The sequence below is a fragment of the Octodon degus genome, unplaced genomic scaffold (genome assembly GCF_000260255.1).
Source record: "Octodon degus isolate 3935 unplaced genomic scaffold, OctDeg1.0 scaffold00056, whole genome shotgun sequence".
Classification (NCBI taxonomy): Eukaryota; Metazoa; Chordata; class Mammalia; order Rodentia; family Octodontidae; genus Octodon; species Octodon degus.
Genome location: NW_004524632.1, coordinates 174,021 through 191,922, shown reverse-complemented (window position 1 = coordinate 191,922; position 17,902 = coordinate 174,021). Strand labels below are relative to the sequence as shown.

The 17,902-nt window shown below is 45.5% G+C and overlaps 1 protein-coding gene across 7 annotated transcripts in view; it reads left to right on the top strand.

Moving 5' to 3' along the window:
* Crot (carnitine O-octanoyltransferase) overlaps window positions 1-9,680 on the top strand; it is a 38,906-nt gene extending 29,226 nt beyond the window's left edge. For 4 of the 7 annotated variants that reach the window (XM_023717932.1, XM_023717933.1, XM_023717935.1 and 1 more), the window contains exons 13-18: window positions 244-367; window positions 1,392-1,470; window positions 1,552-1,645; window positions 1,748-1,867; window positions 3,047-3,182; window positions 3,543-5,079. In XM_023717932.1, coding sequence (XP_023573700.1) covers window positions 244-367; window positions 1,392-1,470; window positions 1,552-1,645; window positions 1,748-1,867; window positions 3,047-3,182; window positions 3,543-3,761 — 772 coding nt within the window. In that variant the 3' untranslated portion in view covers window positions 3,762-5,079. Of the gene's footprint in view, window positions 1-243; window positions 368-1,391; window positions 1,471-1,551; window positions 1,646-1,747; window positions 1,868-3,046; window positions 3,183-3,351; window positions 5,080-8,923 lie in introns of those variants that run through there. The other 3 variants (XM_023717936.1, XM_023717937.1, XM_004633575.2) reach the window with 3 other exon arrangements.
* The last annotated feature ends 8,222 nt before the right edge of the window (window positions 9,681-17,902 follow it).

The following is a 17,902-nucleotide window of genomic DNA, read 5'->3' as shown; positions in this document are numbered from 1 at the left end:
CTGGCTGGCATGTGGTGCTGGGGATCGAACCATGGTCCCTGTGCTTTGCCAAGCTTGTTTCAAGTAGGTGCTTTAGACCACTGAGCCATCTCTCCAGCCCCTGAAAATCATTCTTAAGTGCAAGTTTTGACTTGAGCCTGTGTTGGAGGTCTCAGTCTCTGAATAAAGCCAGCTTCATCGGTTTGATGTGTTTGTGATGATGTCAGAGTGGTTCTTAATGACACACTCTTTGTGTTGTCGTAGCCCTGGCTGCTGCTACGAGACAGCGATGACGAGATACTTCTATCACGGCCGCACAGAGACGATGCGGCCGTGCACCATGGAGGCCGTCAGGTGGTGCCAGGCCATGCAAGACCCTTCTGCCAGCGTGAGTGTCCCCGAGGGGAGGCTCCCAGATTGGTTTTATTGTTCTCAAGGAATCCTGGGTCATTGAAATGCTTGGAAACGTTTTGTTTTCTGAAGTTTCCAAAGCACATGTGTGTTCATTTGTCAGTGAAGCATGTGCTTGGAAAGACTGAGAAGCAGAGAGCTCGCGAAGGGAAAAAGAAAAGAAGCGGTAGTTGCACGAGACGACGATGAGCCTGCCACCCAGCTTGCTGCGGTGACTTTTCACGGTGTCTGTGTTTACCCGGATATCAGGTTGCACATCTGCGTATGTGTGGTTTTTGTCAAAAAGCTGAAAAAACAAACAACAGCAAAAGAAACACAGGCCTGGAGAAAGCAGCCTGTTCGTGCCAGTTTCTGGGCAGTGTCTTCATACTTGGCTCCGTGAGCCCGACTGATGTGCGTGTTGAGTGACACCGAGGACAGCGGGGCTCTTCCTCAAGCCTCGGGAGGGAAGCATTTCTTCAGGGGCTGTTTCTGAAATATGGATTCTGGTTCTCAGAAAGCACCAGGACCAGAACAGGTGTACAGGTTTTGTTTTGCGGTTTTTGCTTTTTCAAGTGTTTAGACAGTTCTTGCTTGCTGTTGTTTTGGGTTTTGCTGTCATTTTAGTTTTGATGAACTTGGTCAAACACATTTTATTTTCATGTTGTTACTTTTGTAATTACTGTTCAGTTTTGAGGTCCCAGTTGTTTTTGTCACTACGTTTGTCACTCTTTGAGCACTGCCTGCACATTCTCATTTTCCTTTTCCAGAAAAAAACAAAACAGAGAAAAAAAAAATCAGTCAGAAAGCAAGCACATGGGGAAAGAAAGGCGGTAGGAAAACTGAGTAAACACACAGTGGCGCACACCATGGGTTTCTGGAAATCTCTCCTCTCCCAGACGTCCCAAATGCTCGTCATCGCGAGCTTAGCTGCTCTCTGCTTAGATGGGTTTTGTGCAGTTTTTACTGAACTTGGTTTCTTGGTGTGTATTGACATGCAATCATCTTAATCTTTAACACAGCTTTTTGAGCGGCAGCAAAAGATGCTACAGGCTTTTGCAAAGCATAACAAAATGATGAAAGAATGTTCTTCTGGGAAAGGTATGTGTGCTGGAATTATTCTGTCATGAGAAGAACACGTTGAGAATGTTTTTTGACCGCAGATATGGGGTTCTGTTGCAGGGTTTGACCGTCACCTTTTAGGTCTTTTGCTCACAGCAAAGGAGGAAGGTCTTCCGGTCCCAGAGCTCTTCACAGACCCACTTTTCTCCCGAAGGTAATGTAGTGTAGTGCTTTATACTTGTGCCAGAGCTGAAAATGCTTCAGAAACAATTTCAGCATCAGTTGGCCTAAATGACCCCTTTCTTGTGCTGTGCAGTGGAGGCGGTGGGAATTTTGTCCTCTCAACAAGTCTGGTTGGTTACTTAAGAATCCAGGGAGTGGTGGTCCCCATGGTGCGCAATGGATACGGCTTTTTCTACCACATCAGAGATGACAGGTGAGGCTGCTGTCCTGTGCTTACTAGGTAGACTCAGAACGGTACCACATTTGTTGTCTGAATGATTTTCTACACCGTAATTCTAATCATGTTGTTATCTGTCACTTGCTATGTAGTAGCTATTGTTGACTACTAGAACTTAGACATTTAATATGTATTGTATTTTTCTTTCCTGCTTTTCAGACACAAAATCAGTCCTGTAGAGGTTTTATCTTTATTTATTTATTTTTTTAATTTTATTTATGTGTGTGTGTGTGTGTGTGTGTGTGGCCAGCTCAGCCTACCAGGGGGCGGGGCTGCCTGGCATGTGGTGCTGGGGATTGAACTGTGGTCCCTGCGCTTTGCTTAGCTTGTTCTAAGTAGGTGCTTTAGACCACTGAGCCATCTCACCAGCCCCCCTGTAGAGGTTTTAATTCAAAACACTGTTTCAGGTTGTTCCCAGGATCATATCTTTAGCCTCAAAACCAGTACATTGTTTAACATGAGAGTTGAGATCAAAAACTGCAGTGAATGTTGACATTTTTTAAAAGTTGTATTATAGTAAAGCTTACATTGCTGTGAGTCCCCTCGGAAAAATCTCTGTCTCACTTCTTACTACCCCATCATTCCTGCCCCTTTCTGAAGCAGTTCTGAAGTCCTCTTTCCTAAGGGACTTTAGTTGCACTGTCATGGCTGCTTGGGTGTCCTAATCAGTTTGAAACATTTCCCTTTTATGGTCATTTTAACTCTGGAAAAAGCCAGTGGTCGGATGTGCCAGATCCAGTGAATGAGCTGGGTGGGAATGCGCCGTCATGGCGTGATAGCCTGCTTGGCCGTGGTGGCGCTGGGCAGCAGTGCTCCCCACGTTTTCAGTGACACCTCAGAAATATTCTCAAGACTAGGAACTCCCCAGAGCTGCTTCCGGAAGTGGCAAGAATGATGCAATGAGTGTGGTCAAGGCACGGGGAAGGACTTGAGGGGGATTAAACATTTATTGTGTATTTTGATCTTCCAGTAGAAAGCATTTTATGGTTTAGCTCAGATGAAGTTTGTAAGTACATTCCGCCCTGTTTCCACAGGCTCTGCATAGCGGAGCGTAGTGATGCAGCACCTCAGATGGAGCATGAGAAATTAGAATGAAGTATGCACGACATAGTTCAGTTTTGAGCATAGTGTTTTTGTACTTCTCCTTTTTAAAAGATGTTGTCAGCAGCAGCAGTGTTCCAGAACCATCCTCGGCTCCCATGTGTCTGTTGCAGTTAGTGCAGGTGGCTGTGCCAGCGGGTGGTGCTTTCCCATAGTGCTCAGTGTGTTCCCATTAATATGCAAATACAAGGTACATGATAAAGAAGAGTCTTTTTCATAAATAGGGTCAAAGTCTAAAATCTTTACTAAGGGCCGATGAGATGACTCAATAGAATAAGTGCTTGCCTGGCAAGTGCAAGGGCCTGAGTTCAATCCCTGGTTCCACCAGTAAATAAATAAGTTTTAACTCTTTACTATAGCACATACGTGAACATTGTCAACTTCCCTGAAGAGTAGCAGTGACTGGGTTCCAGCCGCACACACCTCAGTGCACCTGTGAGGATCCAGGGAGACTTCCACTCACTCCTGTAGAATCCTCGGGGAATTTGGTACACTGGGGCATTGCTGTGAGAGTGAAGGATGAAGACAGACAGAGCCTCCTCTCCTGCAGATCAGACACGGGCAGAGGAGCAGGGTGGTCCTGACCACTGAGAAGTGCTGTGGAGAAGCAAGCAGGCTGCCATGTGACAGAGACCAGCTGGTAGGGTGTGGGCAGTGTGGTCCCCTGGGGCCAAGGGCAGGCCCTGGGAGTGGGGCAGCAGTGGACCTCAGAGGGAGAGGAGCTAATCCCACAGAGCGCAAGGCAGCTCTGGTTGCTGCTTCCTGTTAGCTGCTACCGCTGAGCCGAGTCAGCCCCCGTCCCTCTTCGGTCTCACAGCAGGCTCTTGCCCGCCACACCTCTGTACAGAAGTCCTGCTGAGCCTTCTGAAGACAAGTCAGGGGGTGTTGCTCTTCACTCTTCAGAGACCCCTCAGTGGCTAAATGAAGTCTTCCTGGGAGACCCCACAGCTCGAGCTCGGCTCCATTTCCGACTTTCTCCTTCAACTTGGCCTTTCCCTCTGCTCCAGCCTCACTAGAGTCTTGGGCCTTGAGTGTTGTGAGCAAGCCCCTCAGCTGGTCTTCTGGAGACACTTGCAGGGGCCACCACCTTACCTCATGCAGGAGTCTGTTCTGGCATTGCCCATCTGAGAGGCACTCTGTGATCCTTTGGGACAGCATTTCTCTTCCTCCCCTGTGCCCTATGCCTTTTTTTATAGCACTGATAACTGTCCTGTGTGAGTCTGTGTGTATGTATACATGTATGCATGCATGTTCAGTGCATTACCTGTCTTCCTTCCCTTGGATACAGGTAAACCACATAGGAACCATGTCTGTTATATCCCAACTACATAACAACCTGTACCTGTATTGTACCCAGTAAATGTTTTCAGAATAACTTTGTCAACAAAACCGTGCAGGTCGTAGGATAGCTAAGGCATTGGCACACGCGAGGCAGAGGGGCAGGCGAGCTGTCCTTGGCAGTCGAGGCCCAGTGATGGAGGAGTTCGGAGAGAGCCTGTGTTGTCAGCCCCAGGTGCACATCAGAACCATCTGGAGAGCTTAGAAGAAAACAACAAAAACACCCTGGAGACACTGTTGTGGGTGGCGTGGTAAAATCTGAGTAGAACCTTGTGACACGATAGGGAGTTTTGGGTTTTCTACTAGGAATACTGGCAAGTATTTGGCACATTTTAAGCCCAGAAGTGACTTGTTTTACTTATATGTAAGAGGATCCTGGGCTGCTCCCTGGGAGTACATTGGCTGGGCAGTGTTGTGGTTAGACAAGGGAAGTGAGGAGGTGTCTCAGTAGTGTCCATTTGCTATTAATACACAGATGCTGTAATTTGTAAGGGAAGAGGCTGGTTTGGGCTTTTGGATCAGGCCACCCATTTGGCAATGACTTGCGGCACAGCAAGTGGGCAAAGAGGAAAACAGCAGAGGGGCAGCCTCTGAGTGTCATACCTACCCTGCTCTGTAGCCTTTGGTCCTGGAGGGCGGCTCCTGGCATCTGGTCTTTCTTCAAGGCCCCACCCCTCTTGGACACCTGGGATCTTGAGGGCAGTTTGCCTTCAGCTGAGCTGATATCTCTGGCAGGGGTGCTGATAGGTTTTTTTTTTTTTTTTTTTTTAATGTATTTAGTGCAGGGTCTCACTACGCAGCCTGAGCTCATAGTGATCCTCTTGTTTTCAGCCTCCCCAGTGCTGGTATTACAGGCGAGCACCACCGTACCTGGACTTGGGCTGCTGATAGTGAGTTAGAGAAGCCAAAGGGATTGATGGGATGTGGGATCAGAAGTTCAGGTGGTACGTTTATTTCTCGGGGTGAGGAGGACTGGGGAGCTGGTCTGAAGCAGGTAAGGAGGAGCCAAGACCTGTGTTTCCTTTGTTGGTTTGGGGAGGTGCTCACTGTCCCTGGTGGAAAGGCTGTGTTTCTGGGAGGCTGGGTGCATGGGTTTGTAGCTCCTAGACCGAGAGGTGCATGTCTGTGAGATGTTGCTACAGAAGTACCCACAGTAGTTTTCAGGCAGCACACCTAGAAATTGGCTGGAATGGTTTTCCTTTCCTTCCATTGTTAAACTTGAAAATTGTGTGATGAAAAGAAAATTTCCTTTAAGTAGCATTGTAAATGTAGTCAGTGGACTCTCGAGTTACACCTGCTTGATACATGAGCAGCTTGACTCATGACTGGAATTTTAGTCTTAACTTACAACTGGAGTTTTGAGCTAGGACCTGAATGCTGGCTGCTTGTGCTTCCAAATGGTCTCAGACACAGATTTAGCCCTAAAAAGTTCTGGAAGGAGCTTGACAACATCCTTTTCTGGGTGGGGTTAATTGAGAAATCCTGGACCAGTGTCTCTCTGAGGACACTGAGATCTGTGATGTGTGGACTGGAGACTTTGAAGGTCACATAGAGGAGCCCGAGCCTTCATTTGACAACCTGAGCTCCAGTCAGCCCTTGGCAATGAATTGAGTTCAAAACTCAAGGGTCCACTGCATATTATCACTGTAAAAATTTTGTAAAGTATGAAAAACAGGAAAAGTTAGCTGCCTGTCCACACAGGTACAAGATTATTATTGTTACTGTATGATAACAGTAATGTACATGATTTTTAAATCCTAATTTTGTGTCCTTTTTTGTGATTTTCTTCTCACTGTTCAAGCAGTTTCTAGTGCCACTATTGTCTCAGTTACTTTTCTGTTAGTGCCGGGACAAAATATCCAACACCCAAAATCAAGAAAGAAAAGGTTTATTTAGCTCACAGTTTGTGGAGGTTTCAGTCCGCACTCAGCTGGCTCCCAGGCAGAGTGGCGCATGGTGGCATAGGGCAGCAGAACAGCAAGAGCAGGAGGGAGGGGTAAGGGCAGCAGTGGCAGAAGCAAGGCTTTCTCCCTTCCTTCTGTTGCCTTCTGGCTGTCCACCCAGGGTGAGTGGAGCACTCACACCCATAATCCTAGTACTACTCAGACCCATGAGCCCAGCCTTGGGTCGTGATTCAATCACGAACTCTAGAACCACACCCCAATGACTGCATGAGGCTTTGGTGGGACAACTACACACAAACCTTAACAACTATGCTTTAACATATTTTTAAGGCTGAGTGATTTTCAATTGGCTTTTAGGAGTAATCTGCAGTCCTCCATAACTTTCCTAACTGCTTCTCCATCATTGAAATTATGTGTCACATTATAAATGCATCCTTTTTCACTCATCACACCATTACCACCTCTAGGCTTTATAAAATATTTTTATTAATGTGATAGACAAAGATAACTTCTTCAAGGAGTGAAGTATTTTTCATTGTTTATTGGTACTGTGTTTCTTTTCTGAACAGTCTGCAAGTAGGAAAGATGATTTATGTAATTTAGAAGGATAACTGAATTATAAAAACCTAACACTTAAATAGGAAGTGTTAATCTATGGGAAGAAACATTTAGATTCTGCCTGAATACTTGCAAATCCCATGCACAGTATAGCTGGAAAATTGACCACCACTTACTAGGCAGAAACCAGGCAGGGCCCTGCAGGGCTCTGTGTGTTCACAGATTCACCAGGTGCGAAGCGACCTGGGCGCCGTCGCGCTGTCCTTGGGCAGTGCAGGCTTCCGCTGGGCTCTTTGTGGTCCGCAGCCCATGCTGGGGACAGGATTTTGTGTTACTACAGGGAAGTGGAAATTGCACGCATGACCGTGCGTTGCCCGGTGCACGCAGCTTCTGAGCTCTACCCCTGTACTTTGTGCAAACCTAGCATTCTGGAAAGGGCGCTGCTGGTGCCCCGAAAGCTGGTGGCCAGGTCCTTGACTCTGAGGCCCTGAAAGCAGGCTTTTCTCTGATTCTGTTTCTCGATCACTGTCTCACTGGCCAGATCTGGGACTTCTCCAGGAAGGGATCCCTGAGGAGATGGCAGAGGGTGTGGCTTGGTCCTAAATGACCTTTTTTTTTTACTTCTTCCAGAAATAACTCTTCTCACTTCTTATTAGTTTCTAGTTTTGTTTTGGTTTTTTTGTTCGTTTGTTTTGTTTTTTGGTAAAGATTTGTTTTATTTCTACTGAGGGAAAGAAGAGGATAAATAGAACTGTTTTCCAAACTGTTCTCCATTGTGTACACACAGCCACACGCATACATATACATATGTATACCCAAATTACCCCCTAAAAAAACCCCAAGAATCAAACCCTTCATCCTCAAGCTGCACCAGTACTTCATATTTTGACCAAAAGAATAGATCTTGTTAGGAAGCGCAAAATGCAAAATCAAATGACTGAAAAATGCTGAACAAACAGCATTATTAATATACAAAATATTATATTACTGAACTAGTAACAATGATATTCTCCGTATTGGTAAAACTTTGGAACCACAGAGCTGATTTGTTAATCTAGTCTATGCCAGCTTCCAAAAACCAGAAAAGATTTAGTTGGCTTCATTTTCTGATGCTTCATGAAACTTTTCTACACGATCAGGGACATCGCCATCCTCCTTGCCCTTGTCCTCTGGCTTAGTGATCTGCTGTCCCGCACTTGTCGTGGGAACTGTCCAGCTCATTTCCTAAGTAAGACTTGTGAAGCTGTCACAAGTCATCAGCACCAAGCCGATGTAATAGTATTCCGGGAAGCATTTCTGTGATTGGTTTGGCTGCTGCCTGAGCAGTAATCGTGAAGCTGTTAGCAGAGAGGGAGGCTTGGACTTCGGGGTTGCTGAGATGATTTCTGACCCATTGTCCCACGTTCACCTCTTCAGTGCCAGCTATATTTGCTGCCAGTTTTTTCGGAGAACTCGGAAGCTTTTTTTTGTCAGTTATAGCTGTTCTATACACCACCTTCTTTCCACGAGCTGTACTCTGGCCCCTGTCCAGACCTGAGCCTGAAGTCTGGCTAGCTTTTCTTGATTCACGCTGTTGGTAAATCTTTTTCCTCTGTGATCCAGGACTTGGAACCCAGGAAAACAACTCAAGCTCGAAAGCAGCCACCTCTAGTTTTGTTTTTAAATGCTGTTCAAATATACTTTCTTTAAAACCAGTTGAGGGACTGGGGAGATGGCTCAGTAGAATAAGCACTTGCCTGGTGAGCACAAGGGCCTGAGTTCAATCCTGGGTTCCGCAAAAATAAATAAATAAATAAAATAAAACCAGTTGAAATTTCATTACAAACATTAACATCAGTTCATATTACAACCCACTCCAGTGACTTTAGGAAGAAGCATTTTGATTGTTTTCTTTTGAACATAAAACCTTCTTCCAGAGCACTCTTGGACTCTTTTTGTTCCTTATTATCCTCAGCATATTGTCTAGTAGATTACAGCAGTTCCCTGTTGATGCAGCCTCGTCTTTTGTCTCGTGTTACACGTGTCTAATGCCAGCGAAATCTCACCTCAACAGTGAGGCTGAGGAAGCACCCAGCTGTCCGGTGTTGCAGTTGGGGCCTTTGTGTAATCGCTCGCACTCTGTGCTCCACAGGTTCGTTGTGGCCTGCTCAGCCTGGAAGTCTTGTCCGGAGACTGACGCAGAAGAGCTCGTTGAGCAGATCTTTCTTGCTTTCCATGACATGATGCAGCTGATGACAGCTGCTCATCTTTAGGAATGAGCACTTGGCAACACGGCGTGAAGGGAGGAGCGGCACGTTGACTGGAAGGCAGCTTGGAACTGTGGGAGTGGGTAGAGTCGCGCGCTCTCACGTTATTCTGCCAGAGCGCGTAGAACACTTTTAGGGTTTCACTACTGCAGTAGCAATGAGAATTAAGTGAATGCACAATTATGCAATCTTAAGCCTCAGCAATGCAAGTCTATAACTCTATAACTTTAACAATGCAAACCTTACTCTTAATCTTGGTATCCCTGTGGAGCTCATCTCCGAGCACAGTAGTGTTTTCTAATTGCTAAAGGGCTCAAAGTACATGACTCCATGCTCATTTCCCAGCCCACGCCCTCCCTGCTCACCACAAGGTCCAAGCGAGCATGTGTCTGGGGAAGCCTTCCCTGCAGCTCGTTGGTGATCTGAAACAGCTTCACTGAACAGATAAAATGAAGCTTTAATAGGGAGACTCACAGTCTTAACTGCACTGTAATTAGTTTTGTGAATGTAAAAATGAAGCACTTATATTGAAAATTAAAAGTTAATGACTTTTGATAGTTAAATGTCGAATTGGTTCAGGATTTTACAATTTGTTTTTCCCATTTACTATTCAGTTTTGTTTCTGCTCTCAAATTTTCAATCATGTAGGGGCCGGGGAGATGGCTCAGTAGAATAAGCGCTTCTCTGGCAAGCACAAAGGACCTGAGTTCAATCCCTGGTTCCACCAAAAAAAAAGAAAAAAATTTTTTCAATCATGTAGTGTCTTGTTTTATGTTTGAATAAACGACTCAGTCCTCTTTGCCTTCTCTGTGCATTCTCACCCCGTCGTGTTCTGTGCAGTGCCCCACGCCCGCAGCAAGGTCAGGCTGGGATGGAGCTCACAGCAGTGCTTGGCTGTGTGCACGAGGCCCTGGGCTCCGTTCCTGCACTCAGACAAAACAGCCAGGGTCTGACGACCACTTGTCCCTCCTCAGGGTTCTGTCAGTTGCCGGTACTCAGACCATTCTGCTGCTGTTCTCGCCTTGATTTAGTTACGCAAGTAGCAATCCTCAGGCTGCTAGGACCGAGGCTGGAAGGTCTCAGGTGTCCTCCTGCACTGACAGTGCCTTAGTGGCCAGGACTCTCCCTCTGCACTCCAGATGGTGAGCAGACTGCCTGGCCGCGTTCTGAGAGGTGCAGGTCAGAGTCGCATAGTAGTTTGATGTATGTGCCATCATGTGATTTCTGCTGTGTTGTGTTGGGGAAATCCAGGTCCCGGAGATGGAGGAAGAAATCTTACCTCTTGATAAGAAGAACAAAGTTATTTTGTTAAGAGTGGGCAGAGCGCACTTGTGGCCATTTTTACAATATTTTACCACATTTTATTTTATTTATTTTTATTTTACCACATTTTAATACACAGATTGCAGTATATGTAATATGCTGCTTGTATCCCCACTTCAGTGTTCTTATACGCTCTGACTGGTTTATGGAAACTAGTTACGATTATAGTGACTGACACTTAACCTGCGGCGGTGGGCCAGGCTCTACCCAGAGAGGTGTTGGACTAGGACTGTTCCTTTGGGACAGCACTCCGGCAGTTCCTGTGGCCCTTGCTGTGTCTCTCGTAGTCATTGTAGACGGTAGGGGAAGCCTGCACTTCCTCCTGCCTGGTGCAACATGGACTGGATAGCCAGGACACTAGAGTCACCTCAGTGGTCTTTCATCACCTCAGGAGTTGTGTGTGTGAGCGCTGTGTGGCAGCGAATCCTTTCACTTGAACCTTAAGGTGTTTCCTTAACTTGCCGGAAAATATCCTAGATCACTCTCTAAAAGTAGATTTGTGGCTTTTGCCCAGACCCACTGAATTGGGGTTTTCAGCCCGTATGCAGTGTGGGAATAATCACACAGGAATAGGATGGATGCTGTTCACTTGATCCCTGCAGTAACACTCTGCCCTCCTGTGGTTGAGTCTGAAAGTCAGTCCAAAACTCATTTGGTAATATCTCGTTTATTTTTGGTAGAACTTGGTCTTGGTAGTTTACTGAGCCACCAGGTAGCTTAGTTAGCTATCACTTAGACCTGATGCTACTGTGGCAATTTATGGAAAAATATTGTGTGATTAATTCACTCTTGAGCAGAGCACCCCCATAATGGTCCAGTCACCTTCCAGACCCAGGTGACCTTTTGGGGTCACTCTAGACCTAAACTAACTCGTGGGGAGCAAACTGTGGTTCCTGCAGTGCCCTGCCTGGATTACGTGTGGCCAAGGGTGCAGAGTGTGGTTCTGCCCAGCTCAGGCTGAGGTCCTGCTGCTGCACGGGCACTGCCACCACAGCAGCAGTGGGGAGCACCGTGGGTCCTGCTCCCCTGCATGGGCTCACACCACTGGCTGGACAGAGGACAACTTCTTTAGACCCTCAGCCTTGCAGGGGCTGCCGGGCAAGTTCTGGAGGCCCAGGACCACCGCAGTCAGGATTAGTCATGCACCTGACAGGCCATCACTTCCACTGTTGGTTTCACCACACACTGAGCTCCTTGTGCCCGCTGCTCTCTGTGCCAGCACTGCTGGGATCCTAACTGTGGCCTGCAGAATGCTCGGTCCCTGGCTCCATCACCACCCGCACTGTGCCTGAGGTCCTCACGGTGAAAGAAGCTTGGAGACTGCTTTTACATGCCCCTTGGAAATAAAGCCAGCTGCCTTGCAGACCAACACCCTAAGACACACCTTTGGGGGCCACTGCTTGTGAGGCTACCCCACAGGAGAGGCAGAGGTGGCCAGTCCACCAGGTGTGCAGAGCTCAACACAACAATAAGAGAAATTTGAAAAACCACGTGTGTTATCTTCTGTTCCTGTGACAAAACACCTGGCATTTTGATCTTGGCTCATTTCAGTAAAGCACAGCTAGAGCCTCCATTTCCTTGAGGCTGTGGCAAGGCAGAAACGTCATGACGGAGGACCTGATTGAGGGGAGCTGCTTGCCTCGTGTGACAGCTGGGGGCGGGGGAACCCACCCGGAGTGACAGGCTGGAGAGCAAGTACAGTTGCAAGGGCACATCCCCATAGCCCGTTCCCCTCATTGCCTGATGCCACCACTACCAATAAAGCCATTAAATTCCACAGTTGATGTTACTCTAGCAATAGAGCCTAAAGAAGTTGATGTTGGGGGAGCAATGAAATAGCTCAGTGGAGTAAGAGTTTGCCTGGCACGTGCAGGTCCTGAGTTAGATCCCTGGTACCACACACACACACACAAAGTTGATATTTTTGAAATGTCTGGTAATGATTGTCCTTCCAAATATCCTTCCATGATTTTGGAAAAGATGTCTATGTTCATTGTCTGTGCAGGAAAGATGACTATGGTCATGTTTGTCATCCAGTGCAGAGTTTGCAAACAAAAACCTGTGCCAAATGCTTCTGTTTGTGAAATGAATTGTTCACAAACAAGCGTTGGTGGAATCAAGATAGCAACTATATCAGGTCACTAAACAAGTTTTAAAAATTTTAAAATTTGAAATCCTATTTTTTTGTGATAATAAATAGGACATTAACAGCAAAAGAAATTTAAAAGTTATGTAAGTACGTGGAAACTGAATAACACATTTTTGAACAGTGGGTCATTGAATAATGAATTTAAAAATGTCTTGAAACATGAAAATGGAAATACAATAAATCAAAACTTATGGAATATAAAAAAGCCGTAGTAAGAGAAGGTTTAAAACAAATGCCAACATCAATAAAATAGTTTTCAAATAAATTAATGATTTATTTCAAGAGCATATGGGCTGGAGAGATGGCTCAGTGGTCTAAAGCACCTACTTAGAACAAGCTTGGAAAAGCATCAGGGACCGCGGTTCAATCCCCCAGCACCACATGCCAGCCAGCCCCGCCCCCTGGTGGGCTGAGCTGGCCGCACACACACCACTCTCTCTCTCTCTCTCTCTCTCTCTCTCTCTCTCTCTCTCAAATAAATAAAAAAAAAATTTAAAAAAAAAAGAGCATAGAAAAGTGAAAACAAACCAAATAAAATTAGCAGATTAGGAAACAAGAGCAGACACAAATGAAGAGACCAAACAAAACAAGATAAAGACAAATAGTAAAAAGATCAGTGAAACAGAGTTGGTTCTTTTAAAAGAAGAGAATCTATCAGTCTTTAGGGAAACTAACCAAAATGTCAAAGAGAGAGAATACCCAAATACCCAGAGTGAGAAAAGGTGACGTTACAGCCAGTAACACAGAAATATAAAAGACTATTAGGGACTTTTTTTTTTTTTTTTTTTTTTTTTTTTTGGCGGAACTGGGGATTGAACTCAGGTCCTTGCGCTTGCCAGGGAAGCACTTACTCCACTGAGGCATCTCCCCAGCCCCTTAGGGACTATTATGGTGGAGATGTATGCTAACAAACTGGAAACCCTAGAAGAATGAGACAGGCACACACAGCTCACTACCAACATTAAGTCAAGAAGGCATATGTTTCTGGAATAGGCCAATATTAAATAATGAGATTGAATCACCAATAAAAAGTCTTCCAACAAAGAAAAGCCTGGAACCAGACAGTTTACCAAACTTTACTAGACTTTGAAGTCATCAAAAATCATGCCCATGACCAAGCTGATTTCATCCTAGGAATGCAAGGAGGGTTCAACATACGCAGTTGATGAAACAATACTGGGAGAATAGAAAGAAGTGGAGAGAAGGCAAGTAGCATAGCCTCTCCAGGACTTGTAATCCAGACCCCTAAAAATCAGCCACTTAGGAAAGAGAGTTCTGGAAATCAAGAAAGCACTGACAGGAAAACTAGAACTTACTGAGAATCCGGACAAGATGGGGAAAATACAGAGGACAGGAGAAAGCAGGCTGGTATGCCCACCCAGCTCCCAGGAGAGCCTGTCTCTGCTGACTAGGGTGAGCATAGAGCCAGCAGGCCCAGGGTGAAACAATAGACTCACAGCTCTGGCTCCAGGAAAAGCCCACAGTTATAATCTGCAAATACTGTGCGTGGTGCTACTCTGAAAGTGACTCACTTGGCAAGCTAGAGCTAGAGAAGAAATTTACTGTTGTGCCTGCCATATTGGGAGTGATAGTATCCGACTCATCTTGCAAAAGGCTTGAGACTGAACTCCATGAACCAGAATTCACAGCAACTACACTTAGGGTTTCTGGAGTACCTCTCCACAGTGACCGGGTGAGAGAGCGATGGAGAAGGGGCAGGGCTCCCCGGAGAAGCTTATGTGGTTGGAGCTCAGATCACTTTTCCCAGAAAAGGAAGCAGTGGTCTTGCCCTGTGTGGTGAGAAGCCAGGCCCACTGTGTGTGGCTGGGTCTGACAGGACTGGCCTTAGTTCCAGTAAGCTGCTTGCTTCCCACTCCCTTGCTGCTTGCGTCCATTGTAGAACTTGGGTGTTGTTTGCCCATTTGTGCAGAACTTGGATGGCTGCTTTTCTGTCTGCCAATGTGATCAGAAGCTTACCTCAGCTTGAAGTGAACCACATCCTGGGGTGCATAGACATAGGGGCCTTTGGAGCAAGGGGGACCTCCTAAGCCTGCAGGCCATATGCCAGTCGAGGAGAGCAGTGGCTTAGGGTACACAGAGGAGCACAGACATTCCGAGCAGCTGGAATGAGTACAGACCTGAGGCAGAAATCACACCACTGATTTACAGCAAGGGTCAAAACAGAGGCAGACAGAACTCAGCATGTGTGTACATGTGCTCGTGTGTGCAGAAACACACTAGGCCTTAGCAGTGACTCACTGCCCCTCCCCCGCACTTGCTGGGTTCCAATGCCACAGGCCCTGGAAAGAAATCATTCACCCAACACAGGAGTTTCTTTTTCATTGCTTTTGGCCTTTGTTTCTCTCTTTCGTTTCCTTCCTTCCTTCCCTTCTTTCTTCCTCTTCGTCTCTTATTTTCTCCTTCATTTTGCTCTTTATTCCTTGCCTTATATTTTCTTTTTATTACTTCAACCTAATTTATTAACTCTTTTAATGCTTCAACTAGATTCTTTATCTGACTTTTTTTCTTCTTTTTATTAATGTATTTTAGTACAGGATCTCACTACACAGATCGGACTCACAGTGATCCTCCTGTGTTCAGCCTCCCAAGCACTGGCATTACAGGTGTGCACCACCACTTCCAGTCTCTTATCTGACTTTTCTCTGCACCATCACATCTTTTTTTTTCCTCAAATTTTGCTGTTTTTATTTTTCTCTGTCCACGCCCTCCATTTTTATTACAATTAAATTTTATTTTTTTAGTTGATTGAACTCTATTGTTGAATTCTTTTCTATTGTTATGGTAGAATAGTTGTTGCATTTAACATACTATATGTTAATACTTGGCTTTTCTTTGTGTCCATATTATATTATAGCAGTTTTCTATTGATAATGAAAGTATAGTTGGAGCTTTTATTGGTTTTTATGGTATGTAATATCTGGTTTTTCTCTGACTCTGTTATTGCTGATTTTTTCACCACTGCCAGTGGTATTTGCTGTATGCTAATATCTGGTCTGTCCTTGTGTCATCAACATCAGTTTTGTTCATTTGCTCCTCTCTATGTTGGGCTAGGGACCAAGTGCCCAGACATGGGTTGGACACTAATAAGGCCCACAGATATGCTGAATGGAGGGAGAAGAGGGGAGTAAATACAAAAACAACTAAAGACAAGGATGTATCACAGGGACACAAACTCTGCACAGCAGAAATGAATTTTTGTACCTTAACTGCCTGCAGCATGAAAACAATAGAAATACAACAAAGCATTGCAATAAAATTCCTTTAAAATCCATTAGCTCTTCAAAAGCTAGTCTGAAGGACACTAAAGTATTTTGTAGGCAAGATCTCAAAAACCAAATGGTCCAGATGTTTGGAGAGAACTCAAGAAATATGTAAGCAACTTCATAAGGTGTGAGCTTCAAGAGGATTTTATTATCAAGATAAAGGATTTTACCAATAAAATGTTTGACAAATGAAAGAAAAAATAAACTAATTGAGCTAGACAATACAAGATATGAATGACCAGTTTGGTAAATAATTAGAAATTATGAAAAGAAAGCAAACAGAAATACAAGCTATGAAAATTTGAAGGATGCATGACTAGCTGTCTTGACTGATCCAAGCACAGACTGTCAGACATAGAAGATGCAGTGGATATAATACACATGGAATGATACCCTAAGGACAGACACTTTGCAAGCTGGATCCAATCACTTAGATGAGTCAAAATGAAACCAATATCAGAGTTATAGGAATAAAGGTAATTTTAGAAGATGGATGAAAAATGCTGCTGAGTTTGTGAAGAGAAAGAAACTTCTTAGTGTTGGGAATATGAACTAGTACAACCAGCATGGGAATAAATCTGAGGATTCCTCATAAAATTTTAAAAAAAAATTCCATTTGACCCAAATATGCCTCTTCTGGGTATCTTCCCTAAACAATTAAAGACAAATTGAACAATATATCTGTACCCATGTCTATACCAGCATAACTCACAGCAGCTACCTCTTGGAAATGGCTGATATATGCATCTCTCAACACATGAACAGACTGAGAAAATGTGGTGCACACACACAGCAAGGAACCACTCAGCTGCAAAGCAGGATACGCTTCAGTTATTTGTAGGAAAACAGATGTACTTTGGGACCATAAAGGTATGCACAAACTTAAATCTTGCATGCTTATGTGAGAAACCCAAAGTATGAGAAACAAAATAAAAGATGATAGGAATCAGGGAGCTAACCTCGTGCGTATGGGATGAGGTTCAAGGTGGAGGGGTGGGGAGGAAGGGAAGGGGTACAAGAATGATGCAGATGAGGGTCGGCCTGATAGCTCAGCAGACTGACTGCCTGCTTAGGCAAAGCACAGGGGCCTGGGTTTGATCCTGGTGTGCCACGCCAGCCCCACCCACGGGGTGCACTGAGACTGCAATTGAGATGGCATGGTGGTGCTCTCGTGTAATGCCAGCACTTGGAAGGGTGAAAACAGGAGGATCACTACAAGTCTGACCTACATAGTGAGACCCTGTAGACCCTGTCCTAAATACAGAAAAAAAAAAAGGTGCAGAAGAGATACATACCAGTGCCCCATGAGGAAAGCATTTATTATGTGTTGCAAACACACACTAATACATCAAAATGTAATACATCAAAAACTGAAGATTAAAAGTTATATAATAGATACAGAAGATAAGTATTTGATAAAATTCAACATCCCTTCATGCTTCATCCTTTCATTCCTGATCAAATTAGGTACACAAGAATCATACATCAAGATAATAAAGACTGACCCAGTCCTAGCGCAGGCCCAGTGAGTGTGTGGGAGAGCTTCCAGGTACCCTGCACTGGTGTGACCTACTGGTCCCAGCCCAGGCTCAGCGCGGGTGAGACCCTCTTCCACCCCTTGGGACTCCCCTCACCACTCCGCAGCACCTCCCCTACCTCGCCTGCCGAGTAGGAATTTCTGCTGCATTCCGGGAACACCCAGACCCAGTCCTAGCCCAGGCCCGGTGAGTGTGTGGGAGAGCTTCCAGCTACAGGACCTGCTGGTCTCAGCCCAGGCGCAGCGTGGGTGACACCCTCTTGGGACAACCCCATCACTTCGTAGTACCCCCCCACACCCAGCCCACAGAGTAGGAATTTCTGTCACATTCTGGGAAACCCCAGATCCAGTCCTAGTCCAGGACTGCTAAGTGTGTGGGAGAGACTACTCCACCTTATCCCCTCCAGACTCAGCTCAGGCCTGGCATACAGGCCTGGGGTGAAATCCTTCAGCTGCAATCCCTGCAGAGAGTGTAGGGGACAGAACCACCCAGCTAGTCCAGGAGCAGAACATCTTGCCAGAGGGGCACAACAGGTTCACCCCCAAGGATAGCAACAGGAAGGAACTGAGC